The sequence below is a fragment of the Physella acuta genome, unplaced genomic scaffold (assembly GCF_028476545.2).
Source record: "Physella acuta isolate Inbredline_101_S28 unplaced genomic scaffold, ASM2847654v3 ptg001046l, whole genome shotgun sequence".
NCBI lineage: Eukaryota > Metazoa > Mollusca > Gastropoda > Physidae > Physella > Physella acuta.
The window spans coordinates 34,345-60,170 of record NW_026732563.1 but is presented as its reverse complement, the minus strand read 5'-3'; the positions used below and the strand labels follow the sequence as shown (position 1 = coordinate 60,170).

The 25,826-nt window shown below is 34.6% G+C and overlaps 1 protein-coding gene across 7 annotated transcripts; it reads left to right on the top strand.

The window, feature by feature from the left end:
- The first annotated feature begins 5,069 nt into the window (after positions 1 to 5,069).
- LOC131954982 (thymosin beta) lies at positions 5,070 to 25,105 on the top strand. 7 transcript variants are annotated; one of them, XM_059318844.1, is made up of 11 exons: positions 5,070 to 5,282; positions 10,295 to 10,443; positions 11,698 to 11,811; positions 14,052 to 14,165; positions 15,816 to 15,929; positions 16,185 to 16,298; positions 17,376 to 17,489; positions 18,787 to 18,900; positions 20,616 to 20,729; positions 23,038 to 23,151; positions 23,354 to 25,105. In XM_059318844.1, the coding sequence occupies exons 2-11, from the start codon at positions 10,329 to 10,331 to the stop codon at positions 23,383 to 23,385; spliced, it is 1,059 nt and encodes a 352-aa protein (XP_059174827.1). In that variant the 5' UTR covers positions 5,070 to 5,282; positions 10,295 to 10,328; the 3' UTR covers positions 23,386 to 25,105. The 7 variants fall into 7 exon arrangements, with proteins under 7 accessions (XP_059174827.1, XP_059174831.1, XP_059174830.1 ...); XM_059318848.1 differs by lacking the exon at positions 18,787 to 18,900; XM_059318847.1 differs by lacking the exon at positions 17,376 to 17,489 and having other exon boundaries at positions 5,071 to 5,282.
- Positions 25,106 to 25,826: the final 721 nt, after the last annotated feature.

Here is a 25,826-nt window from a genome sequence, read left to right as displayed (position 1 = left end):
AGTGGTGATCTAGGTTGGGACAAGGTACCCATCGCAGTGGTGATCTAGGTTGGGATAAGGTACCCACAGCAGTGGTGATCTAGGTTGGGATAAGGTACCCATAACAGTGGTGACCAAGGTTGGGATAAGGTACCCATCGCAGTGGTTCCACGTTTTGGGATAAGGTACCCACAGCAGTGGTGACCTAGGTCGGGATAAGGTACCCGTCGCAGTGGTGACCTCGGTTGGGATAAGGTACCCATCGCAGTGGTCCCATAATTTGGGATAAGGTACCCATCCCAGTGGTCCCCCAGAGTATTAGGTCTACAACCTTGAAATAGTCCTTCACCTTTGGTACGGCACTGATTCAGCAACATGTAGTCCTCCAAAGTAAGAGCTAATCAACTAAGTCATCCTATGCCAGAGGCGTATCCAGGTTTTCGTTGTAGGGGGAGCGAAAAGAGCAAAAAAAGGCGCCAAATTTTTAACACGTGCTATATATGTGTATTATATATATATATATATATATATATATATATATATATATATATATATATATATATATATATATATATATATATATATATATATATATATATATATATATATATATATATATATATATATATATATATATATATATATATATATTCACAGAGTTTTACGTTTAAAAAGCTAATTTTCTGGCGGCATGGTACTTTGGTACATCATTACCCGTTTTTCTACATGTACTTAACAGATCAGTTCGGGGTGGGTTGGGAGGGGGGTGGGTTCAACTTCATTCACCACTGTCCGTTCACTTTAGGTCAATTATCCAACCCGGTGTATACCTAGGTGTGACATTGATGTCGCTCTACACAATTGTGGTGGTGAGGGGGGAGGGGGGGGAGATAACCAACTCAGAGTGAACATAGCGTCAGTTTTTAGATGACTGTTCTAAACATACATATATATTACACAAATATATATTACACAAATATATATTACAGAAATACATTTAAATAAGTAACAGTGGTATTATGACAATATTTTTTTTACAGAGGGGTCCATGGGGGAGGGAGGTTGTAACTGTTTCATATAATTTGTAATCGTAATCACTATCGCACAAACTGTAAGAATACTACTACTTCATCGTGATGACGTCAAAATTTCCCCACCACTACGCAGTTTGCTCATAAGTAAATTTAAATAGAGGTGCCACATCAGTTGTATTTGTTTCTGCATTGTAATTTTTTTAAATTAATCACACGATTCAAACTGTATATATAAAGTAATTATGTGTGAAGTTTTATGTATAACATTTTCTAATTCAATTATTCGTAAGCAAATACATTATATAGTTGCCTTAAACTTAACACCCCTCTTGCCAAGTGGTACTACCGTAGAGGTTTTTTAAACTTTGCAATGCATCGTTATTGTTTATTTTTAGAATAGCAAACTGATGCAGCTGTTAATACGTGTTGTAAATTTAGACACTACTAAACTAGTACAATAATGCTTAATTGCTGCATGAAAAGAAAGCTTGTGATTTACATAGATGTGCCGACCAACAATTTTTTTAACAAATATCATTGTTTAAAACTTAGAGTTTAAAAAGTTTCCAAAAAGGCGCCACTTTGCTGAAAATGGCCAGAGGGGGAGCGGCCGCTCCCCCTGCTCCCCCCCTGCGTACGCTACTGTCCTATGCCTATATCTAAGCTGAGTACTGTTATGATTGATTCTAGAAAAAAAAAAAAACGAAAACCCAATGAATACGAAATTCCTCCCGAATTTCCCCCTGACAATATGGCTTGAAACCATATTTTTACACGAACATATCATCAGTGTTTCTTCCAGACAGAGCCCCCCCCCCCTCCCCGGAGAAAAAAGTCTGAAAGAAACATTGCATATCATTTGGGTCGTAACACGTGTTCCGTCCTTTAAAATCTTATTAAACGAAAGCAAATATAATTAGCCTGTTGAGCGCCATACCTAAAACAAAACGTGCCAAAATCTAAACACACACACATACGGACACATACACACACACCACACAGGGGGGAAAAGAAAAACTCCGACGTGGAGTTTTTTCCTGGCCAGAATGTTCTAGAATCCTGTTACCAGCGTCTAACACGTGATCAAGTGTCTGTTTCCTGTAATCCATCAAACGGTCAACAGACTGTCAATAAATCCATAGTGCTGAATGGTTGCATGTTGGACGTGTGTGACAGATTACTTGGACTGTGGATTGAAAGTTTGTATGAGAGATGGACTGTGGATTGAAATTTGTATGAGATGACTTAGACTGTGGATTGAAATCTGTATGAGAGATGACTTGGATTGTGGATTGAAATTTGCATGAGAGATGACTTGGACTGTGGATTGAAATTTGCATGAGAGATGACTTGGACTGCTGACTGAAATTTGTATGAGAGATGACTTGGACTGTGGATTGAAATTAGTATGAGAGATGACTTGGACTGTGGATTGAAATTAGTATGAGAGATGACTTGGACTGTGGATTGAGATTTGTATGAGAGATGACTTGGAATGCTGGTTGAAATATGTACGAGAGATGAGTTAAGACCGCATGCTGTACTTGTATGACACATGACACCATGTTGAATTTAAATGACGTTGACTAATGACTACAGATTGAACTTGTAATGTATGACATATGAATTAACTGTAGGTGTAGCGTTAATGATAGGTGCCACTTAAGTCATGTACTTCCCATGATTAGCTGACATGACTAAAGTGAATCACTGAAAATGCATTGTAGTTGAGTCATACTGCTTGACCAATCCGCGATGAGTTTAACGAATCCTAACCTATAACATTACCAGTGTCGGCAGTGCTAATGCTGTGTCTCTTGTCTCTTTGTATTTACCTTGATTGTCTATGACGCACTGTTTCTCTAATACAACTGAGAAGTGGCGTCACTAGGTGGGGTGCTACCCGGGGGGGGGGGTCATCTTTGGCTACAAGTTTGCACTTGCGCTTTAATTATTGATCGAAGAAAATGATACTTACAATATTTATAGTTGGGGCTAAGGTTATTTAAGGTTAGACCTAATCTTGCTTGTTTTACTCTAGGGTTATGTTATGTTTAGGCTGATATTTTAATCAACTACTCTATCTGTAAACATATTTTGGTATGACTAATCCACAAGGACCAAATTGACAATTTACAAGTGAATCACTGCACCAAGAATTTTCGTAGACGGGGTCACTAATCTGGGCACAACAAGCGTTCGCCTGCATTCCTAACACCTGGGGGTCAGAGGTTAACACACTGACCACCAGGAAATCCGTGTCACGTTACCACAGTCACGATTGGCTAAAGATGTGTCACGTGTTCGTTCTAGATAGACTAACTCCAATGGCTTACACTATTTTAACTTGCCTGGAGACTTTCTAGATTTTGTCAATGATTTTTTTTTACAGCACGTAGTGATGCAACAAATATGACGAATATAAAAATATTTGATTTTCAGAATTACGGGTAGGTTGGCAATTGGCTATCCCCTCTTCATACACGTTTAGTGGTGGTGGGGGGGGGGGGGGGCACGACCATAAATACTTAACAGATTTATTCAGCTTCGTATCTTTGATGTCACTGAGTTCACCCAGCCCAGATAGGTACCTGTCATACGTTGGAGAACATTAAATTAAGTGACTTTACGAGCACTGATCCTCTATCCTTTTGCTTCAATGCCCCCCCCCCTCCTCTCCACCCCCTCTCTGCACGTACTTTAGTGTGACATGTGAAAGAATCCCGTGTAAAAGTTCGACCAACGAGTTCGTGTACTTTTTACCTGTCGACATGACGCTAACGTTAAGCCTAGTTAATCTTCAACCCCCCCCCCCCCCTTTCTGATCTCACACACCCAGTTAATGAGTCAGAATATGCAAATTAGGATTGTTTAACAAAATCCTTCTATTTTTAAAATTGTCTCGTAAAATTGGGTTGATGTACTGCTCATTAAGCTGATCAAACAGAAATTGAGGCATTAATTTATTCACACATCCAATTTTAAATGTGGACCCGTCATATCTCAAAGGGCAGAAGATATAAATCAATTTTTAAGTGAGATCTAAGTAGCGAAAGATGTGCTGTTGAATCAATGTGTAAGTAGTAATATAACCTAATCTATGTAAGCCGTGCTCTCATTGGATGAAAGTTTTCAGCCGGCGAACACACCCCCGGCAGCCATCATTAAAAATAAACTTACGCATTGAGGCCTCATGAAAAGAAAAGGGATGGGAACAGTTGGAAGTCAACACGAAGCCTTCGACCCCCCCTTCCCCCCAACTAGATTTTTACCTTTAATTATTTGATTACTAAACTAATGAACTTATTCCCCATCCATCAACTAGACTTTAATCAAGGATGTATTGTAGTAAATTACTAAATAGCCTAACGTAAAGCACATTTCACACACCTGGGGTAGGGTTGTTAGATATTTTATGCAAAATGTAACAGCATTCTAAAAACTTCGTGACTTAAATTATTTCTATCCAATGAAAATTAGCTCACACAAAGCGAGAGGTTGACTGTCTCACACAAGTGTGCTGAGTCCATATCGACCGTAGCTTACTGAGAGAGATTTGTTGTCGTCTGATATAGGTTGGTTATTTTAAGAACAGTAGAATGATTATTGGTAAACAACGAAAAGAAGCCAGCTTGTTGTCAAAAACACGCACTTTGATTGACATTGTTATATTTTCCCCACCCCAAACATATATAATGACACCTTGAGCCCAAAACTGTAAATATCTATACGATTTGCGATATTTTTATGAGCTTCTGATCTATGTATTTGATATAAATTTAACTTTAGTATTATGAAGTGTCACTACTACTACTACTAGTGTGTCGTTTCATAAATGGTTTTGTGCGTGTAAATTTACACAGCCATTTAGTGATTTACTATTAACAGTAAGACAAGTTTTACAATTAAATAGCCATAAAACATCAACGCGTATTTATTCGCTAAGTGCGATAAAAAGCAAAACAACACACTAAGTCACTAAGCTTACACATCTGTTTGGCCTTTTAAAATACAATCTGGCAATTGGGATAAAAATAAATCCCCGAGCCAGTGGTCCGTCTGTAACTGGCGCTGCACTGTGACGCGGTTTTCTAACGTCCCGCCGCGCGAAGCCACGCAGTTTTAGCCAACTTGTAAACAAGTCAAGTTGCCTTGTGCTAGATTAGAAGTCTCCCGACGTTTTGAAAAGTGCATCAAATCATTGCTTGGTTTACATTTCCGCGAACAGTGTGTGCAATTATTGTGTGCGCCCATTTCAGTTTTTCTAAAGTAAGTACAATGTTGTTTTTGTAGTTTTGGATCTGAAATAAATTTGTTTCACACAAATAAAAGTTGTAGGCCTAATTTTTAGAAATCTGAATTCTAGGTCAGCGCTGTTAGGCCTAACCAAAAGTATGAGAGTCAAATGTGCGGGTTTTATTGAGCTGTTTTAAAAAAAATATTTTAATATTTTCTCTTTCTTTTATTTTAAAACTAAATTTTAGCTTCTGCAGACGACTATAATAATTTTTTTTTTATTGATGTTGTAGATCTAGGCTTAGTGATTGATGTAAGGGCCCGGACTTAATAATTTAATTAACTAAATTAAATTTAAAAGTTAATTTTTAATGGCTTATTTGAAATAGATCTAAGAATCTACCTAGAGATATAGACTCTAGAAATCTAGATCTAGATTTCTAGATCTATTTCCTTCGCTTTTAAATAAATTGTGGGCGTATTCTGTCCTATAGACTAGAACTAGTGTGGATTTAATGAGCTGATAACTTGCCGGTTACCAGTTAATAATAATATCAAAGTATCAGTCACTGTCTCACCATGACGATAATCTCTAAAATTTTGTGTCCACCACTGAACCTTAAATATTTTATCAGTTGACACTGCTAGACGTGTTAAATGGTTCTAGATCTAGGACTAGCTCTAGATGACTCACGTTTTCACCCGTGTTCTCTAGCCTACGGTTTTACCGACTTGGTGATTTGTGTTGACCTTTTCGTGACGCCTGTTTTTTTTCTCTCTCCTGCAATAAAAAAATGGTGGGCGTGGCCAGGGTACAATGTGTGGGAAACTATTTTATGCCGGCCTTGACCTCAATCTCCAGTATTTATTTCAAGCTTAAACAAATAAACACATCAATCTAGTGATGTTAAATAAAATATTTTTCTTCAAAGTATATGAACCTACTAATGCGCATGATACCACACACTATCATGTATGTAACAGTTATGATAATTTGTTAAATGGGGTCGTCCATAAATGACGTCACACTCGTAGGGGGAGTGGGGTCTGTAATTTTGTGATGGTGTGTGATGAGGGGGAGGGGTCTGATGGTGGGACGTCACACTTTTGCATTATAAAAAAGCAATGTTAGAAAACGAATTTGAGCCATTATTTCGCGTTTTAGAAAACTGTTTTAATAAATTGTAATAGAAATTGATTAAAATACTCTATGTTGAGAGAGTTTAGACAAGTTTTTGGAAAATTTCGATGTTTTAAGAACAATTCAAATGCAATTTTTTTGGGGGGGGGGGGGGGGGGGGGGTTGTATGCTGAGGTGTGACGTCATTTTAGGGGGGTCTGGTTTTTTGTGACGATGTGTGACGGAGGGGAGGGGGATACTATATATATATATATATATATATATATATATATATATATATATATATATATGTGTGTGTTTTGTGTATACATTTACAATATGCAGTCACTGCTTCTTGTTTGTGCTCCCCAGAACGGATTTAGTGTTGTCCATATGTGTCCTTGGGTTAGCAACACATTATTTTTTGCATTCCCGATCTCTTCCCTGTAATTTTGGTAAAAGCTTAAAAACTGTTACATGGGGCGCACCCCACCTGTGACGTGCGTCACATTACACTTTATGCTTTTAATGGAGCCTGGTAAATATTGACACACAAAATAAAAATAAAAATAGCAGAAGCTGCCAGTAACTTTTTCGTTGCCAGGTCCGTTTTCCGTCGTTGGCCAAGTGTCAGACACTACCTTGTGTATAGGGCCCAACTATTCAGGCGGTGTTTACCGACTCGTTCATCACATTCCAGTGTGTGTAAATATCCCTCCGCCGCGTCTACCCCAGTACTGAATTACTTTTTAGTGAAACGAATAAAAAAAAAAAAAGCGAGATGGTGTGGAGCGTAGTATTGCGCTGCGTGTAATAAAAAAAAGTTGTGTGTGTTAAACAAAAACCGTGTTGTCTTTGTGAGGGGAGGGGGGGGGGGATAGAAAAAAAAAGTAAATGGTCTATGGAAACATCTGACGCTACTCTGAAACCAATCTAAACCACCCGATTAATAACGGCTATTGTGTGACATCGATCTCAATCACAGCAGGCAATAAATGCGCTGGCAGAAAACTGGTTTTCCCCTGATTGAGGTGCTTAATTTTTTATTTCAGTGGTCCTCGGCGATGGTGCTTTATTTCACGATTCTAGTGGTCGTCGTGGTTGTAATATTATAGGCCTGTCTGTGACGTGAAATCACAGGGAGATCACCGCCACTGACTTTTTTTTCTTCATACACGCAACAGGCGGTTTGTTTACTCGCTGGATCACGTGACGCAACCAGCAGGTCTCAAACGGTGTTACACGCACAAGACTTCCTCTCCCCTCCCCAGCTTTCAACGTCAGTTAAATTGTTCTGGGTAGCACCAAGCATCCGTTAGACTATTTGTCTACACGTGTAGGTTCTACCAGGTCGTTATTCACACTACTTAAATGTCTCTGCTGGGACTTGTCCACCCCCATATCACACTACGAGCAATATGTCACATATGAGCTAAATTTACTTTGACCTACTTAAATCTGATAACCAATCTGAAAGCCAGAATTGGTTTTTAAATTCATAAAGCCTACAGGAATAACAAACGGCTGTTTCACATTTCACCCCAGTCAGCAGTTTTGGTTGTCAAACCATATTGGGGGGGGGGGGGGGGGGGGAGGAGAAGGGAGGGGTGGCATTTACTTAAGTGTTGCTCTTATTTTACCACAGTGTATTATAGATGGCGATGTGACTGTTCTTTCAGTATTTTAGACCACCGGAGATTTTCATCATTCTAGTGTATCGTAATTTTAAGTATGTGATAGTAATAAGGGTTGGTGGGTTGAATTATTTTTACACAAACAGTAATGCTAGTCCTCTGTCCACTTCATGTTGGATACTCCTGTGAAGTATCTAAAGAAGTCCGTGCTAGAGTAGTTAGCTGAGAATGTGGAAAACACATTTGCCACTTCAACCCCTGTATGTTGCATTGTCAATGTGAGATACTGTTTGCCACTGCAACCCCTGTATGTTGCATTGTCAATTTGAGATACTGATCAGGTGATGGCTGTGCTTGTGTGTGTGGAGGTGTGTGTGTGTGTGTGGGTGGGGGCTATATGAACCATGCAGCTGTTGACTAGGTTTTCCATTGATCTCACTAACCTAGCTTTTTATTTAAGGTGGATTGATATCTGCTATAATAATAAAATACATTTCAAACAAGTATTGTTTAAAAAAAAAGAACTGGACCTAATGTAAGCCTATACTGTAAACCTTCAAGATCTTGTCATGTTTAATGGTGAAGGGGGAGGGAAGAAAGGGGAGAGAACTGGAGACAACAATGGGGGAGGAAGTACTGAGGACAGTCACTAGGCTAAAAAATGTGTTGACCTGATGTCAAGGAATGTGGATGGTGTGTAAATAGTTGAAGCACTTGATATTAGCTAGGGATATTAGTTGGCAGATGTGGCCAGTTTTTTCATGTTTGGCATACCATTGTTCTTTTTTATCTAACAACTTTAGTATAGTTTAGTCATTCAGCTTTCTTTGTATAAGTAACAGTAATATAAATATTGCTGTAGGATATTGTTGTCTTACATCTTATCTTTGGCACATTTTTAAAAATCTAGAATAATAAAACTGAATAAATACTACAAGGTAAATTCTAATGAGTCATACCCACTTTTTTCTGATACTGAGACCCTTATCAACCCCATACCTCTAAACTTAGCAGGTCATAAAGTCAGAATCTTGAAGAATGGTTATCAACATTGACAGCTTAACCCCAACAAATGTGTGTGTATGGCTAGCTAATCAAGGAGAACATAGTCTATTTTCTAAAAATTTAAGAAAACTAGATGTTGGATATTAAGTTTGAAACATTGAGCAATAATTTAAAAATTCTTTTATTAGTCGGTCTTCTTTCCTAATCATGTTACCATTGAGCAATATTTGACCATTAACTGTGTTATTGCCTCGTGTCAGGGATCTCTTGATTTATTGTATGCACACACTCCTTTTTTAAAAATGTGTGGAACCAAACAAGGAAATTGGAAGTAAATTACTTAAACATCCCTGTGTCTCACCATCCTGTCTGTTTCAATCTCTGTGACCAGGTTTCACCATCCTGCCACATCTGCAGGTGTTGTGAACAACTTCCTTCATCATAGAAAAGATTAATCCTTTCCTTGCATTACATTTTTTAAACATATTCAGCTTTTTGTCCCAGAGAATTATACATTTAGGGTTAATGTTCAGACTTGGGTTTGTGCTAGTATTGGATAAGTTTCACTTTTTGCCATTATCAACTTTTCAAAACTTGTTGGTATGCTGTTTGAGAAATAGTAATTAAACTAGGCCTGTATTTTTCAGTAATCATAATTTTCTAGAAATCATGTTTGATCTTCACACACACACTCTAGTAGGAAGTATAAACATTTCTACATAGATCGGTTTATTGTAAAAAGCAAAGGCTATTTTGAGGAATGCTCTCTTGTTTTAATCAGGAAGCAATAATGTACAGTCTGTAAATTTAGCTGTAGTGTGTTCTAGCAATACTTCTACCTCAGTAGATTGAAGAGCTTCTGTATTCTATATCTCCTGACAATCTTGTACGAGACATAATCACTCATCCACTATAACTACACGATAACTTGGTTGTATGGTTAATTCGAAGAAAACATTTATGGCTTTCTAAAACAAGGCCTTGATGTCATCAGATTTGTTTTATGACTTGAGTAAAATGGCCAGGTTTTTCATTTCTGCCAAGTTGAACATTGCGTGCGGGGGGCAATGTAAAAGAAATAAACCTTACCTAGCTGTAAATTACAGCAGTAGTTCTCAACATTTTTAAACCATACCCTAAAGTTCGTAAATCCTACTTTTACCTTGACTTATTTTGTCTTAGAACTTATCTTACACTGGTGTCGCTTTAGATGAAGTGATAAAAGAAATGTGTTCTCTGTTTGTTTAGAATAAAGTGATAAAAGAAATGTGTTCTCTGTTTGACAGGTCTAACTTGTAATCACCCAGGAAGTAATCAGCCATGTCCAAGACTCCTACAGCCCCCACCGCCCTCCTGGCCGAGATCAGCAATACTGACGCCAGCACCCTGCACCATGTCAAGCCAGAGGAGAAGAACCCACTCCCTTCAGCCGAAGGTTGGTCATTTACCAGCGTCATTCACATAATTTAATGTCCATTTTGGGTCATTTACCAGCGTCATTCAGTTATTTTAGCGTCCATGTTTTGTCATTTACCAGCGTCATTCACTTAATTTAATGTCCTTGTTTTGGTCATTTACCATCATTCAGTTGTTTTAGCTACCATGTTTATAGCAGAACCTAGTCCTTTTTAACGTCCAACTTTGGATTTACCAGCATTAAGTTATTTTAATGGCAGAAGAATGGTCATTAACAAGCATAATTATATTTTAACATCTATGTTTGTAGCAGAACCTAAATGTTTGTCTTTTTGTTAAATGTAGCTGTATCGTTACAATGATATCTATTTAACCCCTCCCCTCTTTTCAAGATTATGGGAGCCTAACCCACTTCCCTCAGCGTTAGGTTGAAAATCTTCTTGCTTATACCTGTATGGTTAGGTTAACCCTCACATGTCTAGACAGTGTAGTGGTTACCTCAACCCTTACACACCTGATGGTGGTTACCTCAACCCTTACACACCTGACTTGCCAGCCAACCCTTACACACCTGATGGTGGTTACCTCAACCCTTACACACCTGATGGTGGTTACCTCAACCTTTACACACCTGACAGTGGTTACCTCAACCTTTACACACCTGACGGTGGTTACCTCAACCCTTACACACCCCTTGTGTTTAGCTCCCATCTGTTTCCTTTAAAGAAGTCAACTCATCACAACAGCTTATTATCTTCACTTCACCCCCAACATTTCAAGTAATTTCACCACACCACTAACTAGGCATCCTTTTTATAACTACCCTTAATAAGCATATTTTCCCCCCCTCCAAATGTCAAAAGCTGCATACATCTGTGAATGTGCATGCTGTTATCCAACATCTAGCTAGTTGTCTTTAGTTAATGGGGAGAGGATTTCTAGTTCTACCACATTGATTATTAAGGAGCAAACATTTAGGGGCAGAGCTATAAAAGATTAGCTGTATAATCCTTTCCTTGGTGTCAGTTATTTCCCTTAGAAAGAAAACATTAAGCTACTTTGTGTACATTTTATTTGGAAAATGTGTTTTGCATTTATCTTTTTATTTTGCCAATCATGGTGTCTAGAGCTAGTTGCTTAAATCTAAAAATTTGCTTGTAAGATTATTGAATGCTAACCCTCTTGTGTGGATTTGTTCTGGTGCCTTGTTTGCTCAACCGTGTAGCCTTGTGGATGTTTTAATTTTCTCTCCCTTGAATGACGCATGCTGTAGATGTCGCTCAGGAGCGGTTCCACAAAGATCTGATCGATGGGGTCAACCAGTTTGATACCACCTGCCTCAATCGCACACGCACTAAAGAGCGGGGGATTCTACCTGACACTGGCAGTGAGTTGTGCCATTTCCCGTGCTGATACGGTCACTCCAGTCTAGCACTTTTGTCTAAGGCGTGTCTGCATTTATATTTTTAAATGACTTTTTTGGCCACAATTTTCATTTTAAAATGAACAGCAACGCAGTGATCCCAATTGAGCTGCACTATTTTAGATTAAAGAAATGCAGTTATAAAATTATAAAGCTGATTAAAAAACATGAATTTTAGCAGTTATAATTTCACTGGTCTAGATACTAAGAGGAATATTTAACAGATAGCAAAAAAAATATTGTATTTTAATCAACAAAAGATATCTCTCTAGAGATTGAGATAATGGAATTCTCCAAATCTTGTGACTGGAGTGACCACAGCTTTTGGTGCACTCTGTGTAAACATTAACAAGTTTTCTAAACCCGACTTTACGCCTTTCACTAATAAGCCGACATTTGGCATTGTTTTCTAATCATTAACAAAAACTAATTGAAATTTTGTTTTCACTTAGATGCATGTAGTTAATTATTTGCTTGTTGTAAATCAACTTTTTCCACTACTAAATAGTAGCATTTCTGCTGTTGTAGTCAATACTTCTGGGCTATATCCCCTGCTGTGTTGTCATTAAATCTGAGTTAGTTAGTTCACACAATATGGGAGGTAACCATTTGTCACTGCTACATGGGAGGTAACCAATTGTTACAATCTTACTTCACTCCTAAATAAAAGCCTATTAGTACAAAAAATAATCTGGGATAGAGATGCATCTGTGGCATTAAAATGATTTAAAATCTGTACGTTCATCAGAATTAAGTAGTGTACCAGCTTGCATTTCTAGAATTATCTTTTGTATCAGCTTGGAGCGCTGGATCAGCACTACAGTTCCCAGCTGTGTACCAGCTATCAGTATCTGTATTCTAAACTATTGATAGCAGGGTACACACACACAATAGTGTATGACCTGGGATTGACCACAAGCTGTGGTGTGGCTGGTGACTCACCTGTGTAGAATGTTACAGTGTGAGCTGGCTGGTGGTTGGTTTGACATTTTGCAACCTAACCCATTCTCAGCTAGTGGATACTAAACCAAATAGATTTTAAACTGCTTATCTTGTCTGTACCTTATACAGCTCTGCCCCCTTGCTCTAACCCATTCTCAGCTAGTGAATACTAAACCAAATAGATTTTAAACTGCTTATCTTGTCTGTACCTTATACAGCTCTGCCCCCTTGCTCTAACCCATTCTCACCTAGTGAATACTAAACCACATAGATTTTAAACTGCTTATCTAGTCTGTACCTTATACAGCTTTGCCCCCTTGTTGCTGAATTAGGTATTCTTTTGGTTTTCCAATATTTAAAAAAGAAACTGTTAAAATAAGAAAACACAGTTACTTGATTGAACTTAATTTGCGCCCATAATTTGATATTACTAGTTTACCAATAATTCTTTTTAAAATGCGAATTTCCTGCAAGATGACGGGGTTAATTGGGGGTTAATTATCCTATACACTCCTGATGTCATTAAGACTAAAGATGAGCTTGAAGGGATCAGGTGCTACACAGTGTAGGCTACGTATTCAGTATTCACACCATATTGTGTATCCATAAACTTGTTGCTTCAGTACCACTGTATCATCAGCCTATCATAATCTTGTCATTTAGTACATCATTAGCAGCCATTGTTGACAAGTTATAAATGTTAACAACTTCTCCATGTTGGTCCTATCTTTTGTTGTTGTTTATTCTGAAGTAATCGCATGACTAAGTTTTACTGATAAAACTGTTATTATTGAGCTAAATAAAACCAGTTCTGACAAAACTTTTTGTTTTTAACAAATATTTAATATTAAACATGGTTCAAATGTATTTAAAATACCATTAATTTTCAGTGTAATGAAAAAATATTTTCATGTTGTTAAATCTGTATGCTGTTGATTTAGTATAAAGTTAATGCACATTATTAGATAAATGTTTTAAATGTATCTTTGAATAGAAGTTGATTCAGTATATAATTAATGTTGGGCACTTGTTATATTTCATGTCAGATTTAAGGAATAATTGTTAAAGATAGATTGGGTTCGGGTATTACATTAAAATTTCTTTGAAAAGAGGTAGTATTAGTATTAAATGTGGGGTATTGGATACATCTGTGTTCAAATGTAAAGAATTGATGTTAAAGACAGTGGGGCATTAACTGAAGGAAGTCCTGTATCAGTTAGCTAGTGACCTGAGCTGAATGTTGATTGTGTGTCTGCATGTAGTCATAGCGGAGGAGAAACAACACCAGGAACACATAGAGAACATCAACAAATTTAAGAGGACAAGTCTAAAGCGAGCCGAGTCCCTGGAGAAAGGTTGTTTGCCCACACAGGATGGTAGGTCCCAGATCTCAAGGGAATGTTCCGCATTCTTATCTACTCCATATGGCGCTTTCTATGTAATTCATATTCAGCTAGTTATTCTTCTATTTCTGGTTTGTGTTGTTACAGATGGATTGGATTGAGCACATATTCATTTGATGCACACTCTACAATAGCATGACTATTCTTTAATGGATTTAATTTTGTTTTCTTAAGTGATCAGAATGTATCCTTAGTTTTGAGTTCCATTCGTGCATGGTTGTGGGGTAAACTTGATTTACTAAAACACAAGATAAAATTTATTTCATTTTAGCATGACTTTGTACAAGAGGCATTGAATTTCCCAACAGAAGTATTTTTTAGTGACAGAATCTTTCTCCCTATTTAACATGCATGCTTATTAGATAGGTTGCCTTATACTTCCCTACAAAAGTATTTTGTTAGTGACAGAATATTTCTCCCTATTTAGCATGCATGCTCATGAGATAGGTTGCCTTTTATTTTCCTACAAAAGTATTTTGTTAGTGACAGAATCTTTCTCCCTATTTAGCATGACTATTAGATACTTTGACTTAGTTTTTCCAAGAAGAGATTTTTTTTTAATTGACAGAATCTTTTACCCCATTTAGCAAGAGATAGGTTACCATATATTTCCCAAACAGAATTATCATTTAGTGACAATCTTTCTTCCAATTCGATAGATTGTCTTGTATTTCCCAACAGACATGTTTTTTATAGTGACAGAGCACTTTCCCTATTTAGCATGACTTGTATTTCTGCACACAGTGGGCAAGGACTTGAGTTTAATTTGAATCTACCAATCTAGACATGTACACAGCTTGGTGATGAATACATAAAGAATGGTCATCTTTGTCTTTCACATCCTGAAACCTATCTAGCCTGAATGATTCATCTGTTTATCTATGTAAAACTTTGTATCCTATTATAAAGATTGGCTTTGTTTTTATACTGCTGGGAACTGTTATTGTATTATATTACAAGACTGAATCATTTCCTGCATCAGTTTAAGAAACACACATTATTTTGACCTTACACTGTTTTTTTTATTTAATTTTCTTCCTAGTTTACAATTTTATTTTAAAAGAGGTTAAATATTTCGCAAGATTAAAAAAAATATGTTGAGTTATTTAATTTTGAGGAATGTCTCATGTTTTGTCATTTGATCTGATACTTGAGAGTCATTTTATTTATTGTTGAATATTTTTAATATGAATAACTTTCCTCAGTAGCAATGATCACCTTTACTATCATCCATCCTACAATTTACACTGACTCTTTGTCTGTAGGATTAGTGATAGTGCAGATTATTCACCCATTTATTTGTTGAATAGTTAGTTCATCATTTCTCCCACCAATTTTGTTTCTCATGTTTATAATGTTTCATTTATGAAGTCCAGCCTGTGTCAACTACCTTCCGGTGGTCTTAACTATTCCACAGAGAAACATTTTTCCATTTTAAATACCATCTGTTTTGGGTTTTTAGAAATGTTCTACACATGTATCAGGATGTATATTTAGAAGCAGCATGTTGTCAGCAGTGTTTATTATTTAACTTTCTAGAAGTTTCAGGCTTTAAATGTACTACCCTGTGTGTGTTGTTGCTGTGACCACAGTGTTTGATGAGTGAATGTTTTCTAATTGCAGTGATTAACCAGGAGAAGACAGAGGCCGAGTTAAGAGAGAGGATTGGGACCTTCAACAAAGACCAGCTGAAACACACCAGCACAGACGAGAAGATTGTCCTCCCTAGCCCTGATGGTAAGCTCCCTTTTTTGTCTTTTCATTGCATGGGTTTTTGTAGCAGTTAAAAATATTTACTGCGCCATTAATAATTTCTTTTTTAGCTTCAAACAAATCTTTTCTCTACAAAGGGGGATAATCATATTTTAATGTGGATAACTTCCTTAATATCAGCTTCAAGGGCAGGCACACATTTTTGTGTGAATCTGATGTGTATCAGAGCCAAGCTGGCTTTTTTTTGTTTGTTAATGCATGATCAAATCTTGATGACAGAAATCCAGCATGAAAAAGTAGAAATGGAAATACGTGAAAGAATTGGCTCTTTTCATAAAGGGGACTTAAACCACATCAAGACAGTGGAGAGAGTTGTCTTGCCTTCCGAAGAGGGTACACAGTTACTAGCCTCATTAAACAGATTGTTTGCTTCTACTCACAAATGTATTAGCTGCACTAGTTGAGTGATGTGTGAGAAATTCATCTCTGCACGTTTTTGTTTTGTGTAGTTTTTCTCTTAACTGAAAACTTAATATTTTATGATACCATTGTATTTCAGTTCTATTGTCCCTAAAATACAACTACTAAAATTATTTCATTAACCCTTAAAATAATTATAAAATTAGATGCAGAATTTTAAAAAAATGTATACTTTTTTCAACATGACTACAACCAGGTAGTATTTCATTCTTTTTATGGAACGAAGTATTGTATTGATTCAATCTAAATACATTTTATACAGTTTTTGTGTGTCCTATAACCAGAGCAGTCAGTTGTTTATCCAGCACTTAATCCACCAGCACTTGAGTTACGTAATATGTCTGAAGTTCTATTTCCAAATCTGTTGAATTTTAAAGTTGAATATTTTTTTGACTTATAACCCCTGGCGCTATTGAACAATTTGATGAGTCAACTAACATTGGGTGATGGATTTGTAGAACTAAAGTTGAAATTGTTTTGTAAATTTGAATTCATGTTTTTATTAGATTATTAAAATGTATTATCTGCCAGTGAAAGTCTTCAGGGATGTGATACACACCATGTTGTCTGTCTAATAACAAAGTATATCACTATATGTTATGAATTAACTGACTTACAATGTAAAAAACATTGTGTGCACTAAACTAATTTTTATTTCTAACCTGTTTGAAAAAAATGTTTATTGTAGTTAAATTTAGTAGAAATATACATGTTAATTCAAAATTTGTCTATAATAATAATTATTATTATTATTATTAAGTATTAAATGTAAATACATCCTTACTATCTAATCACAGCTAAATTTGACATGGACAGTTTTTGTTAAATTTTATTTCTGATTATAAAGCCAGGCCTTTTATAACCAGTTTATCCAAAACAATTTTTTAAAGAAAATTCATAACATTTTTTTAGTAACAGATGTGTAGGAATATCTGTAAAATTTTACAATTTAAATCTGTATGATTAAAATTTTTTTACTGCAATGTGCAGACATACAGCATGAAAAAGTTGAACAGGAACTAAGGGAGAGAATTGGATCTTTCCATGTGGAAGACCTTCACCCCACTGAAACAGCTGTGAAGCTAGTTCTGCCATCAGAGGATGGTACATTCCCTTTGTTCCATCATGTCACCTCCTGTACATTCTCTCCCATCTCATCCCCCACACTTTAAGCAGGGGTCTGAAACTAATTGGCACATTCGTTAACTTCATCCCCTACAGACAAAAATAGATTAGCCTGGCCAGTTCACCACATAGGCAATAAATAAATTCCCCAAACCATCCATGTTTAGGGTCTGAGGTTATTTTCAGACATGGCACACAGCTGTGTTAAAAAATAAATGTCACTGTTAGGAGCAAGAAGGTGAAGGTCACTAATGGTTGTTTAAGGATAGGCCAGATTTCAGAGCCCTGCTTAAAGATTGCTTGCCACATTGATGGTGCATGGTTGTGTTGATGTATGTGTGTTACTATAGAGATTAAACATTTGTTGTGTTCATTCCTTCACAACACACCAGACTGATTCTCTCATCCACTTGTTGACCATCACAAACCTTAAACTAGGGTCCTAGTTAATAATTGGTTATAACAGTGGCGTAGGCAGGGGGGGGGGTTAGGGGGGGTCATAACCCCCCATAGACCCCTCGGTATATATAAAAAGTATGAGGGGGGGTGCAAATCGAAAGTTTGAGGGGGGGGGGGTGCAAATCGAAAGTTTGAGGGGGGGGGTGCAAATCGAAAGTCTGAGGGGGGGGTGCAAATCAAAAGTTTGAGGGGGGGGGGGGGGTGCAAATCGAAAGTTTGTCCCCGGGTAAAAATTGGAACCCCCCCCCCCCCCCCCCCTTGAGACGATCCTGGCTACGCCACTGGGTTATAAATTTGTCTTTTATCAATAAGATTCCGATTTGATTTCAAAGAACACAGTGCTTAAATATTTTAAGAAAAAGTGCAGAACTTTAGTTTCCAAATTGTATATCTTTCTTTACTAACATCGTAACAAAAGAAGCAACAAAAGTCAGTCCAACGCACTCTTTTTTCTTTAAGCTCAACTGCACATTCAATTTTTTCCTAATTCAGTAAAGATAGTTAACCCCCCCCCCCCCCCAACTCCCTCCCAGTTTTGTTTGTTTCATATATAATTTAAATTATATACAAATGTTATAACAAATATCATCAAGTCTTTAATCTTTAATTTTACTCAACATTCTCTTTCAAAGGTTGTTTTGGGGCATCAAAGCAAATTAAATATATTTGTTTCTTATTAGAACTGATTATGTATGCTATTCTGGACTATATTTCTTAATCTTTTATTACAAACATCCCATTCTGAACCAGTTAATGAAAGTGTGATCAATTTATTGTATTTTGTTCTAATTGCTGGATTTTTGCTGGTTTGGCTTAGATATCCAACATGAAAAAACGGAACAAGAGTTAAGGGAGAGAATTGGGTCTTTCCATAAGGAAGATCTCCACCACACTGAAACTGAGGTCAAGGACATCCTGCCCACAGAAGATGGTATAACCTCTGAACCCAAAGCTTGACCCTCATTTGCTTGACTCATTGTTTGCTACCTTGCACCTTGACACTTAATTTCAGATTCATCCCATCAGTAGAGTTTTAATCTTAAACAGCTAGTTTGTTTTATTTTTTTTAAATTAATGTTAGCCAGTTGCCCAATCTGGACATAATATGATTACTTAAAATAAATGTATATTGTTTACAAATACTAAGGTACTTTTCAGATGAAACTAACCAAGAATGTTTATATTTTGTCACGTAATCATTGTAACTTCTAGCATCTTCCACACGTTTTTGTTTAAAATTAGTATTAAGATCCATTGTATGATTAAATATTTCTTTCATTCTGTGCATGCTTTTATTATGGATACAATTTTAATTATTTTGATTTTTAGTTACATTTATTAGATTTAATTAATTTTTAAAAATTGCAATTATCAAAAATAGATTAAAATCCTTTTATTTAACTTAAAGAATTTCTATTTTCCTATTGCCAAAGTTTCATCTTCTGTTAAACCTACCCATCCCCTCCTTCTCAATACCCACCTCTACAGACATATTCAGTAACTTTAAAAATCAGCCTCTAGTGTCAGTTTAAACAGTCAGTTTCGGTCAGCTGTTTGATTGCTATTAATCGAACTAGAGATTAAAAATATAATTTATTTGATTTAAACATAAAAATACCTTAAGGATTGTGCACATATTAACATAACCCTTATCCACCCCCTACCTTAATAAAAATTGATATTTATAAAGATCATCCCTGTCATGCCCCCCACCAAATCAAACAACCGATCAGTTACTGCAACAACTTATCCTTAAAATAAAGTATTTGAAATCATCATATAAGCCAGTTCTGATGAAAAGCTAACTATTAATATCTCAAATGTTGCAGAAATATTACAATATAAAAGTCCGCCCCCTTCCCCAAATCTTCAAGCTCATTCATGTTACATATGTGCACCATCCCTTAAGCATCTGCTGTCTTTAACTTTTAAAGCACTTTGTTGCTGCAACTCATACTTATAATTAATCCTAACATTTCACTGTTAAAAAGAAAATATAAACAAAACAAATAATCAGCTGCCAGTAATTTTAGATGAGGACTTGACATAGTGCTTGATGTCGTCACTTTTTTTTTGTTTGATGGTTGGACTGATCTCCCCTTGTGTCTCACCATTTTGTTTTCTTTGCTAGTTCATCTGTATAACCAAGAAACATTCCATTCTTGTTAACTTGATAACTAAGACATTTTTTAAAATCTGCTATTTTAGATGAGGACTTGACATAGTGCTTGATGTCGTCACTTTTTTTTTGTTTGATGGTTGGACTGATCTCCCCTTGTGTCTCACCATTTTGTTTTCTTTGCTAGTTCATCTGTATAACCAAGAAACATTCCATTCTTGTTAACTTGATAACTAAGACATTTTTTAAAATCTGCTATTTTCTAAGTAAAATGTAACACATAATTTTAAAAAATATGGTTTCAAATTTTCCTGCAGAAAAACAATTTTGAACTTAGTCAATAAACATGTTCTTCTAATTATTAAAATGCAACTCAAACTTCATTTAAATTTGTATTATAAAACTTACATTTTTTTTTCTTGGCTGTTTTTGCATGTGTAATGTGATCCCAGGATTTCAGCACCATGTTTGATAGTTTCCATGAAATGATTTTAATATAAATTACATTTTATTTCCTCCCCTAACAGTGATAGTTCAAGAGAAGCAGGAACAGGAACTGAAGAACTCAATCAATTCTTTTAAGAGAACTAGCCTCAAACATGCTGAAACACAGGAGAAAAATCCATTGCCACCTACTGAAGGTAGGGACCCATTTAGTTATGTTGATACCTGTCAAACGCAATGATGTGGTGGTTTACCAGCCCCCCCCCCCCCCTTCTAAGCTAGAAGTAATGAACTAAATATGTATGTGTGTATTATTTGTGTAGTAAAGCAATACTCTGTTCTCTAGTATTCTAATATTTAATGAGTAGGATTTCAATCTTTGTTTAATATATTTATTGAGTGAAAATATATATAAAATAATTAACATCTTGATTTCCAAGGCTAAACATTTGATCAACAATAAATAACCTATTGTGCTTCTAATAAACCATTTGATTATAGTAACTTAAATTATCTAATCAAACAGCAATTAATGAAACCATTTGACTATAGTAAATTAAATTATCTAATCAAACAGCAATTAATGAAACCGTTTGATTATAGTAAATAAAATTATCTAATCAAACAGCAATTAATGAAACCATTTGATTATAGTAAATAAAATGATCTAATCAAACCGCAATTAATCAAGAGAAATAAAATGATCTAATCAAACAGCAATTAATCAAGAGAAATTAATTTATCTAATCAAACAGCAATTAATCAAGAGACATAAAATTATCTAATCTAACAGCAATTAATCAAGAGAAATTAAATTATCTAATCAAAAAGCAATTAATCAAGAGAAATTAAATTATCTAATCAAACAGCAATTAATCAAGAGAAATTAAATTATCTAATCAAACAGCAATTAATCAAGAAAAATTAATTTATCTAATCAAACAACAATTAATCAAGAGAAATTAAATGATCTAATCAAACAGCAATTAATGATCTAATCAAACAGCAATTAATCAAGAAAAATTAAATGATCTAATCAAACAGCAATTAATCAAGAGACATAAAATTATCTAATCAAACAGCAATTAATCAAGAAAAATTAAATTATCTAATCAAACAGCAATTAATCAAGAGACATAAAATTATCTAATCAAACAGCAATTAATCAAGAGAAATTAAATTATCTAATCAAACAGCAATTAATCAAGAAAAATTAAATGATCTAATCAAACAGCAATTAATGATCTAATCAAACAGCAATTAATCAAGATAAATTAAATGATCTAATCAAACAGCAATTAATTAAGAGACATAAAATTATCTAATCAAACAGCAATTAATCAAGAAAAATTAAATTATCTAATCAAACAGCAATTAATCAAGGGACATAAAATTATCTAATCAAACAGCAATTAATCAAGAAAAATTAAATGATCTAATCAAACAGCAATTAATCAAGAGAAATAAAATGATCTAATCAAACAGCAATTAATGATCTAATCAAACAGCAATTAATGAAACCATTTGACTATAGTAAATTAAATTATCTAATCAAACAGCAATTAATGAAACCGTTTGATTATAGTAAATAAAATTATCTAATCAAACAGCAATTAATGAAACCATTTGATTATAGTAAATAAAATGATCTAATCAAACCGCAATTAATCAAGAGAAATAAAATGATCTAATCAAACAGCAATTAATCAAGAGAAATTAATTTATCTAATCAAACAGCAATTAATCAAGAGACATAAAATTATCTAATCTAACAGCAATTAATCAAGAGAAATTAAATTATCTAATCAAAAAGCAATTAATCAAGAGAAATTAAATTATCTAATCAAACAGCAATTAATCAAGAGAAATTAAATTATCTAATCAAACAGCAATTAATCAAGAAAAATTAATTTATCTAATCAAACAACAATTAATCAAGAGAAATTAAATGATCTAATCAAACAGCAATTAATCAAGAAAAATTAAATTAGCTAATCAAACAGCAATTAATGATCTAATCAAACAGCAATTAATCAAGAAAAATTAAATGATCTAATCAAACAGCAATTAATCAAGAGACATAAAATTATCTAATCAAACAGCAATTAATCAAGAAAAATTAAATTATCTAATCAAACAGCAATTAATCAAGAGACATAAAATTATCTAATCAAACAGCAATTAATCAAGAGAAATTAAATTATCTAATCAAACAGCAATTAATCAAGAAAAATTAAATGATCTAATCAAACAGCAATTAATGATCTAATCAAACAGCAATTAATCAAGATAAATTAAATGATCTAATCAAACAGCAATTAATTAAGAGACATAAAATTATCTAATCAAACAGCAATTAATCAAGAAAAATTAAATTATCTAATCAAACAGCAATTAATCAAGAGACATAAAATGATCTAATCAAACAGCAATTAATCAAGAGAAATTAAATGATCTAATCAAACAGCAATTAATCAAGAGAAATTAAATGATCTAATCAAACAGCAATTAATCAAGAGAAAAAGGAGACGGAGCTGCGTAACTCTATTGAAGGGTTTGAGAAGAACCAGCTGAAGCCTGCTAAGACAGATGAGAAGAATCCTCTGCCAACTAAAGAAGGTACCTCAACACTTTTATTATTTTCTGTCTCAGCCGTAAAAGTAATCAGCTGATTTTAAAAAAGTACTTATAAACCAAGTTTAGGTGAACATGTCTTAGTAACTACTTATCTATGTCCTAATGATACCCATTGTGTGGATACTTTATAGCAGCAGGTTTTGTTTCTTGATTTTACACATTGATATTTTTTATAATTCTCCAGAGATTCTTGCAGAGAAGAAAAGTTCCAAATAGAAACATATCCAGTCCATATTTCTAGCAGCTTTGTTACAAAGACTTTGTAAAGAGAATCGGCAGCAGGCTGTACCATCTACTGCACTGTGTACATGATGATGTAGGACAGAGACTTGCCTCTACGATGAAATTCTAGCTACATCAAAGGATTTTTTTTTTCTGAATTTAACTTAACTAATTTTTTCGCATTAGAAATTAAAATTAGGGTAAATTATTTTTCAGAGCATCCATTTTAGATTGATCACAGAATAATGCATTAAAATTATATTTAAAAGCTTAGTGTTAGGATTAATTGAGGATTACTAAACAAAACTTTAAAAATAATTAGCTTAGGTGATTATCTAATGTAGAAATTTGATACTATTTATGCTAATTAAGATATGTGCTGATCACTTTAGTCGTAGTGCACACTATTTGTCATTGTACACAGTGTCATTTCCAGCAGGCCGTTTTTCTTACCATATTTATCATCAACTGATGGTCATGTCCATGTCAAAAAACAAACAGTTAACTCATTAGTCCCAGGAAAAACTTGTTAAAATTTTGTTTTATTTTTTTGGATTTTTTGACTCCTAGAATTTTAGGTGGGTTTTATAAAAATTTGGATGACATATAAATTATTAATGGATCAGTTTAATTTTGTTATATAAGTTTTTAATGGATTAGTGTGAGTTATTGACTGTTTGGTTGTTGACTCTGTACAGAAAATGTGTTGTTAAGACAAGCTTGTAAATAAGTGCCTACTACTCACTTGTCCTGTTTGACTAGCATAGCCTCCCCTTTCCCATCACTTAGTACACAAGAACAATAACTCCTTGCACATTAGGTTATCTCAATCACTGGAAATAACTGGGTGTTGAGGTAGAAGTTGTTTCTCTAACTAAACTCTATTGCCCCTATCAATCACTTAGCTTTCCAAATTTAGAAGTTATAATCACCAATAGTGTGGATAATTTTTTGTTTTAGAAAAGTTTGTAACTTTTTTCGACCCTATGTTTTGAAACGAATTTTATAGCAGACCATAAATTAACATTCCACAAATTTAAACTTAAAAACTAAACATAAATGTATGATATTTCCTCCAATTTTTATATTAATTTGTTGGTTAAGTAAACTATTGTTTTGATTTCACTGTTGGTGCTAATGTAATTACTAGTGGTAAACATATTTCACCATTAAAGCATTTAAAATTATTAAAAATTTACTATGCATGAGGCAACTCAAACATTATTTTTTTTCCAAAACTTAAAAGAAATGTTATGGCATTATATTAAAAATGTACATTTTTTTCAGTCTTCTTATATAACATATCCATATAATTTCCATTCTTCCTCTATAAAAGGGACTCTATTACTTGTTATACAAATCTAAGCTTAAAGTGAATTTTTTTTATTTACTATATGCCAATAATAATAATATACTGCCTTTTATTTGAATGCATTTTGTGCATGTTTTTGTAAGGGTGAAGCTCCGATCAATTCTATTTATAAAATTTAAAAAGTGATCAGTATAGCATTTTTATTTTAAATTGTTGAAATCTAGAGTGGCATTGGAGTTTTTAGAAAATTTGGTTTTAAAAGATGTTAAAATTATTGCTCTGGCTGATGATGACAACTATGAAGAACAAAACTAGACTTAACGCACATTGTGCTCTTTATGAAAATGTGGTACCTAACTTAAGCTCTATCTTTTGTATTAAACTTTTTTTTTTCTATTCTAAGCTGTTTTGTGTTGGTTTTATATTTTCTTACTGTTTTACTTGTGATAGTGATCATAAAATTACTGGAGAGAAAAACTTTCCATTTCCTGTAGCATTCCCCTTAGATAAGCAGTTTCTGATGGCTTGTCTGACATGTTGCACCCCCACACTGCTACATGTATCAAAATGTCAGCTATCTTGTGGTGACTCAGGGTTTAAAAAATCTCCAGTACAAATGAGCCAGCTTTTTGTTGCTATAAAATGATTTCACTCTCACTGTAGTTGGTTGGGTTTATTACGCTGAGTTGATCTGTTTCTCTAGCCTTAGGAAACATTTTGATGGTGAAGCTATCATAAAATACAATTGCTTTTACTTTTCCCTACATCTAAACTACACAACAGGTGACTGGATAAAGTGAAATGGTTGAGGCCCTAGACTGCACAAGGGGTAATTAGAACAGTCATATTATTATGTTATAAATCTGTTCTGAGGACTTGAGAAAGAATTCAGATCATTTGCTTATTTCTGTGGCATGGTCAAATGTCTTATTCTTGTTCAGTTATAGTAGAAGACAAAACCATCATTGGTTCAAAGGGTGAAAGCTAATGTGCAACAAGTATTCCTATTATGTTTATGCTGTGCTCTGAAATTGGTAATAAAATGTTGTGTTAGATAACATTGATAGTGCCACTGGTTTACAACTGCATAGCCACGCACTTTAGAGGGAACGCCAGTTATAAG

Bases quoted from the DNA above. Each gene is read 5' to 3' on its own strand.
- LOC131954982 (XM_059318844.1), top strand. From the start codon at position 10,329: ATGTCCAAGACTCCTACAGCCCCCACCGCCCTCCTGGCCGAGATCAGC. The intron at 14,166-15,815 runs GTAGGTCCCAGA...TTCTAATTGCAG, and splicing joins TTGTTTGCCCACACAGGATG to TGATTAACCAGGAGAAGACA. The intron at 15,930-16,184 runs GTAAGCTCCCTT...TCTTGATGACAG, and splicing joins TGTCCTCCCTAGCCCTGATG to AAATCCAGCATGAAAAAGTA.